Below are 18,960 nucleotides of genomic sequence, written 5' to 3'. Positions count from 1 at the left end.
CAGAGATCACTTTCTTGGGGAACATTTTCCCATAGTCTATGCTACAGCCAGCGACCCCTGAGTCTCCCTGGCACTGGGCATTTTTTATTTAACATATAAGTTCGTTCATGCATTTATCTCTTATTGAATAGTTCTTTACTTGAGGACTAAGGACCCATTTATATTTGTTTTCATTGCCTATCCCAGAACCTGTCATGCATTACTTCTTGTTATTGAGTCAACTCTGGGTAAGAATGAATCCTAGATTATGAGGTAGCAGAAGAGATATCTAGACAGAATTATAGTTTTTATTGTTTAAGATGAATATTTAATTATGTTTGAATTCTCTGAAAAGTTCAGAACGTTTTAATTAACATGGACCTATGCAAACCCAGATTAGGGTTGTATATACCCATGATTCTGTGTGTGATGCCACTCCCTTTCATGAAGTCCCTGTTTGTATCTTTTTATTAGAGTTTATTTAATTACTGGCCCTAAGGCAGTTAGATAATCAGTTGTCTGTTGAGCTCTGTTCTTCACCCACCACAGTGGGATGCATAGAAAAACCATAAAACATAGCGAGGGACCTTAGAATCCAGCTGGGATGACAAATCTAATACACAGAAAATTTAAGTATAAATACTCCTAATCTGTAGCCATAATACACCAGTGGGTTACTGAATACAGACTAAAGACCACTTGTAGTTAATTAGCCCAGTTAGCTTAATACCACTCGGCAGGATATAACAAACTGTCATCCAAAACTGTGTAGGGGAGAAAATCTCCATCTGCCACTCCTCTAGCAAGGTTATGAAATCAAGCTCTCCTAGCTGGCATAAGGCTTCCCTTTTTGGATGGATGCCATCACAGACTTTGATTTAAAGTTCAGTGATCCAGGCCAATTCATGTCACTAGGTTCACAGAACATTTGGTCTTCTGTGGTAGCCTTAAAGTTTCCAGTCCTTTTGATAACTCATGACGAGGTAACCATACCATATTTTGCTTCTTGTATTTCAATAGTGTTCCTATCCATTGAGTTTTTATTTCTGTTCTACCCTGAATATCTTTTTAAATATAGCTCTTATAAATCATCCCAGAGTCTTTTTTTTTTCTTCTTTCACTTACTAAACCACAGCTTTATTGCTTCTGCCCTTAGTTTTCCTTAAAAGTGATTTTGACAATGTGTAAGCTTAAATTTTGCCTTCATTATAATATATTATCCTCAATGCACTTGTACTGACTTTTTTTAGTCTCCTGAGCTTCAAAGGAATGATTGTGTGTATGTCAATTTTATGTTTTCTCATAGTTTCTCCAAGGATCTTCTACTTCATGCTACTTTTATTTTTTTTTGTCTTTTCTTCCTATTGTAAACATCAACAGCAAAACAGAAGATTAATGAATATATGGTTTTTCTATAGGGACAATATTTTTCTCCTGATTATAATCACTAAAATTTTATGGGCATCTAATTTGGATTGCTGTTTTCTTTTGTTTTCACCATGGTGATTTTCATTATTATTTGTTTTGTCAACCTTAAAAGTAAACAGTCAATTATTTTATCTGCAAATGGTTTTTTTCTTGAATAGCAGAGGAATTGCAATTCAGGACCTACAAACTTTGGCAAACCATAGGAAAGTTTGGAGATCAGTGGAGAGAACTGTTGCTTTACTGAGTAAAAGAAAGATGCGAGCGCTGCTTTGAATGAAAAGTCAATTGAAGCAAAGTGAGAGTTCAGTGGTGATGGGTTCTGGTTGGCTGAGTTGTTGTATTTTCTTACTTGCTAGGCTTGTTGCCCAACAGAGAGAAAATTTTCCTTTCTCCTGCTGGTGTAATAAAGTAAGCTTCTTCGAGTTGGGAATGTAAGATATGTTTCTTTCTGTTGGGATGTGTCATTGGCTGAGGGCAAGGTATGAGATCTCCCCCTTCTGATCTCCCCACTCCAATTTAAATGAGTCTCTTTTATTTTATTTTACAGCTTATTTTAAGAAAACATGCTTCCCTTATTTTCACAGGTAAAAAGATGGCCTATCAGAAGGTGAATGCAGATCAAAGAGCACCAGGGCATTCACAGTACTTAGACAATGATGACCTTCAAGCCACTGCCCTAGACTTAGAATGGGACATGGAAAAGGAACTGGAGGAGCCTGGTTTTGACCAGTTCCAACTAGATAGTGCTGAGAATCAGAACCTGGAGAATCCAGAGACTGCAGATCTCAATCTTGATTCCATTCAACCAGCAACTTCACCCAAAGGAAGGTTTCAGAGACTTCAAGAAGAGTCTGACTATGTTACCCGTTACACAAGATCTGCACCAAAGAGCAACTCCTGCAACTTCTGCCGCCTTTTAAAAGTACTTTGCACAGCCATCATTTTATTTATTTTGGGGATTTTGATAGGCTATTATGCACATAAAAAATGTCCTTCAAATGCTACATCTTCAGCAACGCTTGATCTTCAGTTATACCAAGAGATTCTCGAGACAATCCAAGCAGAAGATATTAAAAAGTCTTTCAGGTAAGTGGAGAAGAAATGGATGTTGGTGGGATGCATTTCCTGGGAAAGATATCTCACAGGAAGTATTGAGTTTATGATTTTGCCATGGTTTAAGATTAGTCCAGCAAGCTGAGCAACAAAGCTTACCAAAATATCCTTCACAGAGAGGGTGCACATTTCAAATTTATGATACTATAATATGAATTTATGATGCTGTTTTATTAATTGATTATAAGAACCACAACTACTGTGGAGACTAAAATATTCCAGGCATTGCATATTATCCCTCTTGGGAAGCCCAGGTAGGCCAAATTGAGATGCAAAGACAGCTGGATATATGTGTAATAAAAACTAGGGCATTAGCCATATGATTGAAAATTTTAATGACACCAGAACAAAATAAACCTCATTTATGAGCTGAAGTAACTGTCTCTTATGGTTAAGAGCTAAGATAAACACAGGTAGTATTTGGTTTCCTGCATCCTTGGGCTTCTCAGTGAGCACTTTTTTTTTTTTTTTTTTTTTTTTTAAAACATCGGGTTCCAAAAGTTCATTTGTCTCTCTAGGGTAAGTTTGTACATGACCTCTCTAGCCAGAATGTGTTGATTTTTAAGTTAAATGGCCAGAAAATATTCTTTAACCGGCATTATTCTGAGTTCTTGGGAAAAGTTTCACTATTGCCATATGACTAGTGGGTAACTTGAAACTTTTGTTGCATTGCAAAGGTTATCTTGAAACTTTGGTGAGTTGTTACATTTTTAATGAAATGAAGAATTGGAAAGCAGCTTTCCCGTGTATTTTCCATATGTGCCAAGAAAGGACAGTCCTAAGTGAATCATGGACATAGAGGCGTGAGAGGGATACTGCTTCCCCAGGATAGTCTTCCTATATTGCATGCACTCATTACTGCCAACATGTTAGCATATGTGCATTTTTAGGGATCTTCTAGGGAACATAACCACTGAAAATGTATCATTGAATCTATGTGCTGGAATATCATGTGTATTGATGTTGGTGAGTTATTATTTTCTTCCTAAAGATCACATCTGAATGACTAATGCCAATTTCTTTGCTGTACCCTTCTGTGTCTGCTATTCATTGTTGCATAAACAGGTAATACGCAGATAAGACTTTCCATGATATTTCCCTATGTAAAATTGTTTATATAGAATTGAGCTGAGAGCTATCCCATTATCTTATAAAGAGTAATTGTAACAGTCATGCTCTAACAGACAACAGAAAACTCTCTGAATATTTAAAGCAGAGGGCACTGAAAGGAGAGAAATTACTCCATCAAAGATAAAAATCTGAGAGGGTATAGTGAGGCAGCCCAAAGAAAAGAAGCCATTACTAAGCCTAGGCTGAAGAGACAAAGGGACTGGGGTAACTTGGTGGAAGCTGGAAATTTCTATATACACAAATGCGGGGGGCGGGGGGGAAGATGTAGCTTCAGCTACTGAAGGCAAAGAGAAAGTAAGAAGTACCACAGCTTTTCCATTTCTGCTGTTCTGTAGCATCCTACTGGTTGTCCCACTGGCTGACCCCAGCAGGGTTACTGCGGACTGAGAGCCTGGGAAACTCTCTCTGAAGGGGTCAGCTCCCTGGAACAAGGGAAGTGGGAGAAGGGGTCTATATGCCTTTTGTGGACTAACCAGCCTACATATTTATTTTCTTTCTCTTGCTTTCTTTGCCTTATTTTTCCCCCAGCATTGCAGACAACTTCAAAAACTGATTTATGTCCTTTCTGCAAACACGCAGCTTATTTTAAAATTTTAAATATGTAATTAAATAAAAATATTCATTCATTTCCTCAGAATAGAAGTTGCATGACAGTAAGGCATATTTTCTCCTTTTAAACTTAAAAACCAATAATATATATATATATATATATATATATATATATATATGTATTTCAAAGCTAGCTACAAAAATATAACCACTAGCAGTTATATTACCAGGCAGTGTTCAGTGAGTCAGTGAGTGGTTGGATACATTCACAACTGCACTCCATCAGATAGCTGCATATTTTTCTTTATGGAGATAAGAGATTTTTCTTTAATCAATATTTTGGTACAAATATGTTTATAGCAACTTTCTCCAAATAGCATATTCCCATCCCCAAACTACCTTTTCCCTAATAGTCATGCTAACAACGTGCCTTATCACAAGTACTTGCATTTATTAAGTTACCTCAGCATTAACTCTGTATGTCACAGGTTCCTTCCTACTACTACTTTTCACAAATTTATGATCAGTTTTGAGCTCTTATTGGCAGACTGTTTGTTGTGCATCTGTTGCTCTCTCTCTTCTTTACTGGTTTCCCATCTCTGCTCATGCTCTAAGACTATGTCAGTTCTTTCCAAACATCCCAAAATTATGCAACATAAAAGATACTCTTTTTATAATAGATTATATTGCAGACTCCATGAGGGAGTGAACCAAATTTGCTCAGCCCTGTAATAGATTCCTATTGTAGACAGACATTAAATAAGTATTTTTCTAAGGGAAGAAATAAATGCCTGAATAAGTGAGAAACAGATCTGTATTTAATTGATCAATTATATTATGTATTTTGAAAATCACTTGACTTACCATTTGTATTTTTCATATTATACTCAAAACATTATTAATATAATTCCTACTTATATTATAAAATATATTTATGTTATATATAGTTACTCAGAGGATATGCTGTTTTCTTATTTTTTAAAAATGACAATTCATATCAAAACCAAAAACTATAAAAATGTTAAAGTACACTGTTGATGTCTCAGTTAAAGCTGAGGCTTGAAGACAATTGGTACTGTGTTTCTGATTAGGACCAGCATGCAGAACTTGGGGCTGGGGAGGGTAACATAATTCTCTGAGATGATCACCCGGTTTTACCCTATAAAAGGTTGAAGAGGCTAAGAAATAGAAAAGTGGATACAGAAGACTTTTTTTTTTCTTTTCTTTCTTTCTTTCTTTCTTTTTTTTTTTTTTTTTTTTTTTAAGTTTTTGAGAGAGAGATGCTAGTGGTGTTAAGTCCCATTTCTTATCAAGGAGGAAGCTTCAAGTCCAGTGAAAAAGGGTTAAATATGACTACTTGGAAGAACTTGATAGCTGCCTCACAGAGTGCCGGAGTCCTACCTAAGAAATCTAAGTAAAAAGATAGACTGGTTAGTTGCTGATAGAAGTACAAAAGAAGAGGTTTTGGGTGGCCTATGGCAGTTTGCTTCTAGGGACTCTATCCAGGCAAACAGACAGACAGAAAATATGAATGTGAATGAATAGGAGGGAGAGAATCACTACGATTGTGCCTCCACCTGCTATTCATATGTTCTGATCCTGATCATCAGTATGATGGTAGTAGGAGATGGGACCTCTGGGAGTTGTTTAGGTCATGAACATATATTTCTCACAAATAAGACTAGTGATCTTATAAAAGGAGGCCCCACAGACCTCCCTAGTTCTTCTACCATGTGAGAACACAGTGAGGAGGTATTCTTTATGAACCAGGAAGAGGGACCTCACCAGCCACTAATCTGCTAGTGCTATCTATGATCTTAGACTTCCCAGTCTCCAGAGCTATCAGAAATGTTTATAAGCTAACCAGTCTGTGGTATTTTGTCACAGAAGCCCAAATGGACTAGGGGCTGGGGAGATGGGAGATGTGGAAGAGGGGCTATCTTACAGATATTTTCCAATAAAGCTTCCTGGATGGCTAAAAAGAACTTGTCAGGCAGAGCTAGAAGTATGGGGCTGTGGAATGAGTAAGTATCAGAGCTGGAGGAGAATATATTACCCACATGAAAGGATGGTGAGAAGTCCCCAGGAGTGGGACAAATGGATCTCCAAAGAACCCACAAGCCAGACTCAAGAGGAAAGGCCAGCTGACAATTCTAGCTAGATTCAGAAGGTACCATGCCATATATGAGGTATCTGTCAGGTGAGAACCTTTTGCTCCCTCTTTACCTATTCTCACTTGCCTCAGCCCTGAAGTTACAGACACACAAAGCAAAGAAGCTGACTGCTCTCCTTTCTTTGACTTCAAGGCTTCCACTTTAAAGATGGTCAAAAGTGGGAACAAGTTCAAAATTCTGACTACTAAATGACAATGAACATTTTAATTACCCACTAGAGGAACTCAAGTCACATAATAGTCAGCAGGGTTAATGGAGTTTTGTTTTGTTTTATTCTAGGAATAAGAAAAAGAAAAAAAAACTAGCCCCAATGAATAAATGTAAATGGAAGAGAAGGAAAGTACTTTATGATTCCATTCCCTGAGTTAAAAGTTATCTAATGTAGAGGATACACATGGGCTATTTTTATGTTCAGTATTATAGAAAAGTACATATATGAATGATCATAGAGAATCATTGATAGACATATTGACTGTATATCCTAATTTAAGAACCTAATTATCCCCTAATAAAGCCCACATAATACATTAACTTAAGCCAAGTACTTGGTATATTGGCCAAATAAAAGAAAACCAATCAGTTTAGTTACACTTGATCCTGTTTGTAGACATGCTCAAGATTAGCATAGGAATATGAAGACCATATTAGTGCATGTGTAAATGTATGTGTGTATATATTAATCTTCTGATTCTCTCGGTCCCTTCTGTCTATGTGTAACTTGTTGCTATCTGAAAAAAATGCCTGGGTGCCTGGGTGGCTCAGTTGGTTGAGTGATGGTCTTCGGCTCAGGTCATGATCCTGGAGCCCCAAGATCGAGTCCTGCATTGGGCTCCCTGCTCAGCTCTGCTTCTCTCTCCGACCCTCCCCACTGTCATGCTGTCTTCTCTCATTCTCTGTCTGTCTCAAATAAATAAATAAAACCTTAAAAAAAAAAAGAATACCTTAACATTTTACATTATTGGTTTATCTCTTCCACAGAGCTTCTGTGTAAGCGAAGGGCTGTATTCAGATATATAGCAGATACATTCTGATGAGTCAGACTCAAAATAGGCCATTGAAAGTTGTTTCATTCTATGCTTTTGGTGTGTTGGAATAGTAACCACTTAGATGATGCCAGTTTATTGTAAGCATCACATGAGGAGGCTAGGCCCATCCAATGATCTGTGAATAGGAATTATTCACTTGATCAGGTCTTATTAATATAGACTCAGGATCTAGTCCGTTCCAGGGACCTCAATAGCCATACTCCTCTGATTTTCACTGAAGTGTTGAAGCACTAAAGTAACTTAGCTCCATTTCCATCTTTACCACTTTTTGTTTGCTTTATTTTTTTTTCTTGTCGTAGCACCAGCTGCTCTATACCCCAGTATATGATTCTACTGTTCCTATTCCCCAGAATGAAATGTTATTTTGAGGACCAAAGGCAACTGTGGCCCTGCATCAAGTGTTTATCCTTGGTCTACTCAACTTTGGCCAGCTGAGGTGCTGGTCACCTTGTATAAAACACGTTAACCTAGAGCTGTTGAGAGAGCACTTTAACTCAGAAGAAGCTTCAATGTGGCAGGTTTAATGTTTTATGTATATTATATAATGAAGTCACTAAGCCTTTGTCACATATTTATCATACATATTGTCGAATGAATGACCTCTGTGTGTGTATGTGTTAAAGATCACAAGCACATTGCTTAGTAAAAGATGTTAACTTCAAACTTTAGTTACCAAATATAATACTATAATAATAAAACCTTTGAAATGGATGAACTAAAGAAGTTTAGTATATTTTTGAATGCAGGAATGTGTTGACTTTTGACAGCTATAGAAGCTGTGAAATGGTGAGAAAGAAAACATGTGCTGTATCTTAATTATGCCTAACATGGCTTTTTTTTTGTTCTTTTTTAAACGGAAAGAACATTATTGCTTTTATTACTTACAAGTAAAATATGTAGAGAAAATTAGAATTAATAAAAAGCCACCCATATTCCTATCCCCCTCTTTCATCATTTTCTTTCTTTTCCAATCAATAACCAAAATTGTATTATAATACATATATGCCTTTCATATCTACTTTAGAATTTTTTTAACCTACAATATATTTAGAACTATTTTTGATGCCAATAAAATAGATTTAAATCATTATATTAAAATGCTGCTGGTTTCTATTTCATTGATTTCCGCTCTGATCTTTATGATTTCTCTTCTCCTGCTGGGCTTAGGGTTTCTTTCTTGTTCTTTCTCCAGCTCCTTTAGGTGTAGGGTTAGGTTGTGTACCTGAGACCTTTCTTGTTTCTTGAGAAAGGCTTGTACCGCTATATATTTTCCTCTCAGGACTGCCTTTGTTGTGTCCCACAGATTTTGAACCGTTGTATTTTCATTATCATTTGTTTCCATGATTTTTTTCAATTCTTCTTTAATTTCCCGGTTGACCCATTCATTCTTTAGAAGGATACTGTTTAGTCTCCATGTATTTGGGTTCTTTCCAAACTTCCTTTTGTGGTTGAGTTCTAGCTTTAGAGCATTGTGGTCTGAAAATATGCAGGGAATGATCCCAATCTTTTGATACCGGTTGAGTCCTGATTTAGGACCGAGGATGTGATCTATTCTGGAGAATGTTCCATGTGCACTAGAGAAGAATGTGTATTCTGTTGCTTTGGGATGAAATATTCTGAATATATCTGTGATGTCCATCTGGTCCAGTGTGTCGTTAGAACAAATCAACGAAACTAGGAGCTGGTTCTTTGAAAGAATTAATAAAATTGATAAACCCCTGGCCCGACTTATCAAAAAAAAAAGAGAAAGGACCCAAATAAATAAGATCATGAATGAAAGAGGAGAGATCACAACTAACACCAAAGAAATACAAACTATTATAAGAACATACTATGAGCAACTCTACGGCAATAAATTTGACAATCTGGAAGAAATGGATGCATTCCTAGAAACATATAAACTACCACAACTGAGCCAGAAAGAAATAGAAAGCCTGAACAGACCCATAACCAGTAAGGAGATTGAAACAGTCATTAAAAATCTCCAAACAAACAAAAGCCCAGGGCCAGACGGCTTCCCGGGGGAATTCTACCAAACATTTAAAGAAGAACTAATTCCTATTCTCCTGAAACTGTTCCAAAAAATAGAAATGGAAGGAAAACTTCCAAACTCATTTTATGAGGCCAGCATCACCTTGATCCCAAAACCAGACAAGGATCCCACCAAAAAAGAGAGCTATAGACCGATATACTTGATGAACACAGATGCGAAAATACTCAACAAAATACTAGCCAATAGGATTCAACAGTACATTAAAAGGATTATTCACCACGACCAAGTGGGATTTATTCCAGGGCTGCAAGGTTGGTTCAACATCCGCAAATCAGTCAATGTGATACAACACATCAATAAAAGAAAGAACAAGAACCATATGATACTCTCAATAGATGCTGAAAAAGCATTTGACAAAGTACAACATCCCTTCCTGATCAAAACACTTCAAAGTGTAGGGATAGAGGGCACATACCTCAATATCATCAAAGCCATCTATGAAAAACCCACTGCAAATATCATTCTCAATGGAGAAAAACTGAAAGCTTTTCCGCTAAGGTCAGGAACACGGCAGGGATGTCCATTATCACCACTGCTATTCAACATCGTACTAGAGGTCCTAGCCTCAGCAATCAGACAACAAAAGGAAATTAAAGGCATCCAAATCGGCAAAGAAGAAGTCAAATTATCACTCTTCGCAGATGATATGATACTATATGTGGAAAACCCAAAAGACTCCACTCCAAAAGTGCTAGAACTTATACAGGAATTCAGTAAAGTGTCAGGATATAAAATCAATGCACAGAAATCAGTTGCATTTCTCTACACCAACAGCAAGACAGAAGAAAGAGATATTAAGGAGTCAATCCCATTTACAATTGCACCCAAAACCATAAGATACCTAGGAATAAACCTAACCAAAGAGACACAGAATCTATACTCAGAAAACTATAAAGTACTCATGAAAGAAATTGAGGAAGACACAAAGAAATGGAAAAATGTTCCATGCTCCTGGATTGGAAGAATAAATATTGTGAAAATGTCTATGCTACCTAAAGCAATCTACACATTTAATGCAATTCCTATCAAAGTACCATCCATCTTTTTCAAAGAAATGGAACAAATAATGCTAAAATTTATATGGAACCAGAAAAGACCTCGAATAGCCAAAGGGATATTGAAAAAGAAAGCCAACGTTGGTGGCATCACAATTCCGGACTTCAGGCTCTATTACAAAGCTGTCATCATCAAGACAGCATGGTACTGGCACAAAAACAGACACATAGATCAATGGAACAGAATAGAGAGCCCAGAAATAGACCCTCAAATCTATGGTCAACTAATCTTCGACAAAGCAGGAAAGAATGCCCAATGGAAAAAAGACAGCCTTTTCAATAAATGGTGCTGGGAAAATTGGACAGCCACATGCAGAAAAATGAAATTGGACCATTCCCTTACACCACACACAAAAATAGACTCAAAATGGATGAAGGACCTCAATGTACGAAAGGAATCCATCAAAATCCTTGAGGAGAACACAGGCAGCAACCTCTTCGACCTCTGCCGCAGCAATATCTTCCTAGGAACAACGCAAAAGGCAAGGGAAGCAAGGGAAAAAATGAACTACTGGGATTTCATCAAGATCAAAAGCTTTTGCACAGCAAAGGAAACAGTTAACAAAATCAAAAGACAACTGACAGAATGGGAGAAGATATTTGCAAACGACATATCAGATAAAGGACTAGTGTCCAGAATCTATAAAGAACTTAGCAAACTCAACACCCAAAGAACAAATAATCCAATCAAGAAATGGGCAGAGGACATGAACAGACATTTCTGCAAAGAAGACATCCAGATGGCAAACAGACACATGAAAAAGTGCTCCATATCACTCGGCATCAGGGAAATACAAATCAAAACCACAATGCGATATCACCTCACACCAGTCAGAATGGCTAAAATCAACAAGTCAGGAAATGACAGATGCTGGCGAGGATGCGGAGAAAGGGGAACCCTCCTACACTGTTGGTGGGAATGCAAGCTGGTGCAGCCACTCTGGAAAACAGCATGGAGGTTCCTCAAAATGTTGAAAATAGAACTGCCCTATGACCCAGCAATTGCACTATTGGGTATTTACCCTAAAGATACAAATGTAGTGATCCAAAGGGGCACATGCACCCGAATGTTTATAGCAGCAATGTCCACAATAGCCAAACTATGGAAAGAACCTAGATGTCCATCAACAGATGAATGGATCAAGAAGATGTGGTATATATACACAATGGAATACTATGCAGCCATCAAAAGAAATGAAATCTTGCCATTCGCAACAACATGGATGGAACTAGAGCATATCATGCTTAGCGAAATAAGTCAAGCAGAGAAAGACTACTATCATATGATCTCCCTGATATGAGGAAGTGGTGATACAACATGGAGGCTTAAGTGGGTAGAAGAAGAATAAATGAAACAAGATGGGATTGGGAGGGAGACAAACCATAAGTGACTCTTAATCTCACAAAACAAACTGAGGGTTGCCGGGGGGAGGGGGTTTGGGAGAAGGGGGTGGGATTATGGACATTGGGGAGGGTATGTGATTTGGTGAGTGCTGTGAAGTGTGTAAACCTGGTGATTCACAGACCTGTACCCCTGGGGATAAAAATATATGTTTATAAAAAAAAAAAAATGCTGCTGGTATTCTATTATACAGGTGTCATAAATTTATTGAACCTGTTTCCTATAAATGAACATTTAGGTTGTTTTTACAAACATTCTCTTTTTTTAAATTTAATTTAATTTAATTTTCAGTGTTCCAAAATTCATTGTTTATGCACCACACCCAGTTCTCCATGCAATACGTGCCCTCCTTAATACCTACCAGTAGAGTCACCCAACCCCCATCCCTCTCCCCTCCAAAACCCTCAGTTTGTTTCTCAGAGTCCACAGTTTCTCCCCACTGTCATGCTCCAATTTTGCCCAATTTCCCCCAATTCATGTCTTCTTTCCTTCTCCCAATGTCCTCTGTGTTATTCCTTATGCTCCACAAGTAAGTGAAACCCTATGAAAATTGACTCTTTCTGCCTGACTTATTTCACTCAACATAATCTTGTACATATGCCTTTGCTTCTTTAATTATTCTTTTCTGATAGATTCCTGGAAACAAATCACAGATTCAGGGAGTTTAAATTTGTTTAGTTATTGGCTTTGTCTTGCCAAATTGCTTTTCAGAGCTGCCAAGCATCCAGTCCTTTATTTGTTTTGATAGGCCAAAAATAATGTTGACAAGCTTTTTATATCTTAATTGACCATTTGCATTTCTTTTTGCATGTATAAACCACTTTTTTAAGAATTTTCCCCATGGGGGCACCTGGGTGGCTCAGTGGGTTAAGCCACTGCCTTCGGCTCAAGTCGTGATCCCAGGGTCCTGGGATTGAGTCCCGCATCAGGCTCTCTGCTCAGCGGGGAGCCTGCTGCTTCCTCTCTCTCCCTGCCTGCCTCTCGGCCTACTTGTGATCTCTCTCTGTCAAATAAATAAATTAATTCTTTAAAAAAAAATAGAATTTCCCCCATGGTATTTATAGGTTCTTTCCATGGCCTTTACAAGTTGAGAAACTTAAAATAGTCTGTTACTTTATGTATGGTATCCCATCTTTCTGGATTTTATTTAGTAGACACATTCATTAACAAAATAAAATAAACAATAAGCTGTCTGGTTTATCTACTTTTAAATATCTGCATTATCTGGACGAGGCAATATTTTTCATCACTGTCTGGGTTGGTACAAGCAATTAAGTATGAATTATATGATGCTGGGAAATGATCTTTGCAAACATAACGAAAACACCTCATTTTTTTTTTTTTAGTTGGTAATACACTCTTAAAAGTGTAGGAAATGTAAACTTTCTTCCGCCCTATCTTGATGAACAAGACCTTATCTGAAAACCTAGGGAGCATTCAATATTGTTTCATATACTTCATATTTTATTAATTACTTGATATACTACGTTGAAATGGATTCTGAAATCTAGTTTTCTCTTTTTCTGAAATGTACTTTTAAAATTCATCTGTTGCTTTGTTGCTTCTCCTCCCCCCTCCCTTTTCTTTTCGTCTTTCACCTCTTCCTGCTCACTCAGTGCCTTTTGGCGACAGTAGTTTATTTAATTAGTAATACCTGTCATTTGAGTGATATCTTTCATAGTACCAGTTAAACTTTGCCATCAACATTATTTGGTTATGTTACGTGGCTTTAATGTCATGGAACTAAAGGAGTAGTGAATCTGCTGCTCACATACTGCTATTTTCTGTTATATGCCCCTACTGTGTCTATGATAGCCATAATCCTCTTTTTCATTGTGCCTAGACCTTGCCTCAGAGTCCTCCTCAAACCAACGTTCTGGGCAGCCTGTGTTAATTGATCAGAGGTGCATATGAAGATTTGCCATTCTTGTCCTATGTTATCCCTATACAGGATCACATCATAAGAATTAGTTCATTTAAATTGTATGAATGAATTTCTTCTGGAAAGGGAAAGTTCATACTCTTTTCAGGCCAGCTAAGTGCAGCAAGAACCCTAGACTTATAGCTACTCTATACTTCTAAGGAGACTAAAATTTTAGCCTGCTTGTTAGCATCCACTATATTCAGATGATGACTTATTCTAAGCTGATCACCTGAAGGGAAAAAAATCTCTATTCAAGATATGTAGAAATGAAATCCATTATTCTCTCTTCCACCTAAATTGTGGTCCACCTACCTTCATTTACCATCCCTTGACCTAAGACAGTAAACAGTAGTGCTGCTTCTCTGTCCCATTCTTTTAACCCAGAGACCAGGTTTGTTTACTTCTTATAATATCATTGTCTCGCCTGTGCTCATAGTGTGTCTTCATCTTGTCATCCTTTCCATTCCACATCTATCACCCATGATTTATCTCTTCCTTTGGTTTAAGAGTGTCATAGTCCCTTTATCAAAGAATATATGATTGATCTGGTTTCCTGTTCAACAAAGCTGACAACTACACATTCTCTTCAGTCTTAAATGAAGGAGGCAGTGTAGTCCTTGACTAAAGAAAAGCTCTCTGTGGAGTTTATGGAGGCCCATAAACCATTCATGGTTTTCAGAGCATTAGAAGACCCCTTTAGGGGCTCCCTTCTGAGTGGCTCAGTCATTAAGTGTCTGCCTTCAGCTCAGGTCATGATCCCAGTGTCCTGGGATCAAGCCACCCAGCGGGCTCACTGTTTCGCAGGAAGCTTGCTTCTCTCTCTCCCACTCCCCCTGCTTGTGTTCCCTCTCTTGCTGTGTCTCTCTCTGTCAAAAAGATAAATAAAATCTGAAAAAAAAAAAAGACTCATTTAAATTCATGATTTTTTCTTTCTTCTGATGTTACGGGACTTTCACTTTTGCAGCTCTGCTTTTGTACAAATGCAAGGCTTGATGATGGTGATGCAGTCAGCAAGTGTTCTCCTCAGGTCTCCAGATGCACTTTCCAGCCATCTGTCTGTCCTCCTCTGTTGTGCAGTCTTTTTTTGGTCTCTGTCTTCCCTACCTTTTTTATTTTTTTGTTCCTCGCCAATTTCAGTATTAGAATGAGAGCAGAAAGATTGGGAGAAATGAAAAAGGCAATATAGAAACTGGCACTTTAATTGGAGAAAAAGAAGTAAATGTTTAACAAAGGTACAAGTAATTCAATTTATGCAATAATAACAGAATGAATTTAACAGTAATAGAGTGATAGTTCCTAAAGGAAGTAATTAGCTATTCTATCATTGATCTCTCCAGATAACAAATGTACATTGTCTTAAATATAAACACAAAAAAGAATACATAGTATAAGATTTACTTAATTATGCATAGTATTTTATTGCTGTGGAGTTTGGAGAAAGGAGCTGCTTCGCTCAGAGTTGCTCAGTGTTACCCAGAATGACATCTATTCTCTTAACAGACTAGATGAACAGACCAATGAAAGCTATGCTCTTCACATTCTTTGGGCATTTGACCAGAGCAAGAGCAGCATGCCCCATAGGATGAGTCAGGGTTATTGACAGTGGCTTTTGTCTGCAGTGACTTTATCAATCCTGACCTGTTCAAATACTAGGCATCCTTCGAGGTCTGGCTCATGTTCGTTTCGATCTCCTACCAATTGAGTTCTCTCTCTCCTAGTAACTTGCAGAGTTTCATTTTTTTTTTTTCTTTTTGTTTGCATGAAACACTTCTGCTTTGCAGTGGACAAAGAACTATATAAGTCTGGCACAGTACTTGAGTCATAACATGCAAAAACTCAGTAAATCTTTACTGTGGAGAGAATAAACCCAGAATATCTAGACCCTTCACTTGCATGTGGTTTCTTTTCTTTTCTTTCTCTCTCTCTTTCTCTCTCTTTTCTTTTTTTTTTTAAGAAAAAGTAACGTGTGCTTCTGGTTATGGATCTATATTACTGGAATTTGAAATTAAAATCATATCTGTGACTTTAGATATACAATGTAATGTGTATATATATAATATATATATAATATAGTATGACATACACACACACAAATGACTTTGGTTTCTAAGCATATTTTATCTACATTGTCATTGTCTACATTGTCTTAGTCTGTGCTAATTTTTTTTATTGTTATGATAGAGGATTTTCTTTTCCCTTATGTAAACATATGCTGAATATCTACTATATTGCAGGCGTTGGGCTAGTCAATTTACATTTTTTAATGATATTCTGTTTAATGTAGTGAATATTCTTTGCCATCAAAAAGAAGTGAAAGTAAAAATTTCACAAAAAGGTAATTTCTGTGAGTGCAGGTTTTATGTTGGTACAAAGTGGATCCCCTTACAAGTCTTTTTATGCTCTACCAAGAAGAGGTTGTCTTAGTCTAGGTCTAGTTCTGCCAGAACACTTGCTTTCTTCCTGCTTTGCTGCTTTCTTGCCCTCTCTGTCCTGTCCCTCCTCCCTCCCCATTCCTTGCCCCACTTTCCCTTCCAGGCACACACAATTTTTTTTTTTTTATCCTTAAAGATACATACTAAGATTGGGTTACTTAACTTCCTAGTAAACACCTATCCTTTTCTTAGCCTTTTTTCCTGAATCTCCTGAATCTATCTGATGTAAAACACCAGGACTATGTTAAATTGTTAAGAATCAAAATGCTGATATTTTAGTTTTTCAAATTTGACTTTTGTTGTATTCTTAGTAGGAGGAATATATTTTACATTATGAAAAGACTCTTTTGCAGTGACAATGGTCAATGAAATTTTTCCATCAAATATATCAAGGTCATCTGTGCTTACTGCCTGCCTATCCTGAAAATGGTTTAACCTTAAGACTTGTCACATATTTCTTCAATCTTTCCTGCATCGGCTATAATATGCTTTTTCATCCGTTCACTTCTTGATCTTATTCATTCCAAAAAGGGAACAAGATCAGTCAGATGTAGTACAAGGGAAAAACAAACCTTTTTCTCTGAGGATAAAGTATGTCAGTTTCCTGTGGATTCACTTGACTTCCCGACACTCTAGCGACAGAAAAGTTGGTAATGATCACATTTAGTAGAGTGAAGTATAAGTTAAACACAGGAGGGCTGGGAACTGATTACATACTTCTCTCTTTCATGTTCCTTTTTAATGTCAATGAAATCAAGGTTCAAATGGTGAACATGGCCCTTTGAGATATGCAATTTGAAAATCTCAATCCGTGCTACAGAAATTAAGCAAAATGCTCGAAAATTGTGGATAAAAGTATCAATTCTATAATCTCATCAGGGTGGTTACAGGGGAAATTTAAATGAAAATATATGTGAAAATAGATGATATGCATATTTTCCAAATCAAATTAAGTACTTTATTACAGTCACTTAAAAATTTTTCAAATAGGTGTTTCTAGGTGATAGGAAAGAAAGTTGTCTAGCAATTCACATACCTAAAAAGGGGTGATGAAAACTTCTTCTTCATTGCTTCTATCCTGAGAAACCATCACAGAATGGATAGATAAGTTTATTTTCCAAAATTTAAATGGTTATAACCACAATGTAATTGTTAATTTTATGTGTCAGCGTGGCTAGGCCACAGTGCGCAGATGTTTGATCAACATTGTTCTAGAGATTTCTGCAGAAGGTTTTTTTTTTTCTTTCTTTCTTTTTTTTTTTTTTTTTTTTTTTTTTTAAGATTTTACTTACTTGTCAGAGAGAGAGCGCACATGCAGGGGGAGCTGCAGGCAGAGGGAGAAACAGGCTCCCCATTAAGCAGGGAGCCTGATGCAGAACTCCAATCCATGACCCTGGGATCAGGACCTGACCAAAGGCAGGCATTTAAGTGACTGAGCCACCCAGGCTTCCCTGCAAAAGGATATTTTTTAAATGAAATTAACATTTAAATCAGTAGACTCTAAGTAGAGCAGATTACCTTCATTATTTTAATTAATGGGTGAATCTCATCCAATCAGTTGAAGGCCTTAATAGAAAAAGACCAGAGGTTTCAGCAAGAGGAGGGAATTCTACTAGCAAATTGCCTTTGAACTTGAATTGCAGCTCTTTCTTGGGACTCCAGCATTCTGGTCTACACCATGAATTTTGGATTTCTCAAGTGTCTACAGTTGTATAAGCCAGTTCCTTAAAATAATGTCTCTGTATGTATGTATGTATGTATGTACATCTTGTTGGTTTTCTTTTTGTGGAGAATCCTAAGTAGTAGTAATACGGATTTAGGGAGCTTAAATAAACCAATACAATCTGGCTGTTTTGTTTTGTTTTTTTCATAGAATAATTTAGTTAGCCTTTAGGGTTAAACTGAACAATATGGAAAATTGGTACTAGTATGAAAAAAAATAGTGCCCATCATTACCTTTATTTTATTAATAAATTTCAGATCTTATTTTTAATGTAATAAACACTGTTAAACTTATGGAAGGATAAAAGCTGAAATTATATTCTATATGTGTAACAGGCATTTCAAACATTTTATCAAAGATTTTAATTTTATCTAGTTTGTGGCATCAAAAATGTAGTCAACTGGCCTAGCAAAAATGCACTTTCCAAATTTTATAAAGTGTCATTCTTATCTGGGGGGAAAAAGGCATTCAACTTCCCTTCCTTTCATTATAACTGGAGCAAATATATTAAATTTTATATGCCTGATTTGGGAAATCAGTTTCTGTCTTCAATAACTGATTGTGTGTTATAGCTGGGTCCTTTACAAATGAAGTGCACTTCTATTGCTTAAAAATTGCTTTCCTGTGCAACATGATGTAGTAATGAATTAAATCCAAATGAGCCTTATATTCACAATGTCATAATATGTAACTTGTCCCCTGTGGAACTTTTTTATTATCTAATACAAGACAAGCTAATGTCTTCCCCTCATGGCTCACTTCTCAGAAGGCTATGCAGCTTTCAGTATTAGAAATAAAGAAAGAAAACTATGATTTGAGATCAAATTACCTTTTTATAAACTCTCTAAATCACAGAGAGCACCTTAACATGTCCCAAAATATGCAAATCAAATTCTGATAGAACAAGAAACAAAAGGAGTAGTTCCAATTCCATGGAGTACATTTCTATCT

General features: G+C 36.8%; 1 protein-coding gene across 5 annotated transcripts in view; it reads left to right on the top strand.

Annotated features, from left to right (window-relative positions):
* Positions 1–18,960, top strand: part of NAALADL2 (N-acetylated alpha-linked acidic dipeptidase like 2) — a 1,363,661-nt gene that overhangs the window by 661,629 nt on the left and 683,072 nt on the right. For all 5 annotated transcript variants that reach the window (XM_059163440.1, XM_059163438.1, XM_059163439.1 and 2 more), the window contains one exon: positions 1,992–2,493. In XM_059163440.1, coding sequence (XP_059019423.1) covers positions 2,000–2,493 — 494 coding nt within the window. In that variant the 5' untranslated portion in view covers positions 1,992–1,999. The remainder of the gene's footprint in view (positions 1–1,991; positions 2,494–18,960) is intronic.

The sequence above is a fragment of the Mustela lutreola genome, chromosome 2, assembly GCF_030435805.1.
Source record: "Mustela lutreola isolate mMusLut2 chromosome 2, mMusLut2.pri, whole genome shotgun sequence".
Classification (NCBI taxonomy): Eukaryota; Metazoa; Chordata; class Mammalia; order Carnivora; family Mustelidae; genus Mustela; species Mustela lutreola.
Note: the sequence above shows the minus strand (reverse complement) of the source record. Positions and strands in the feature narration are given on the sequence as shown.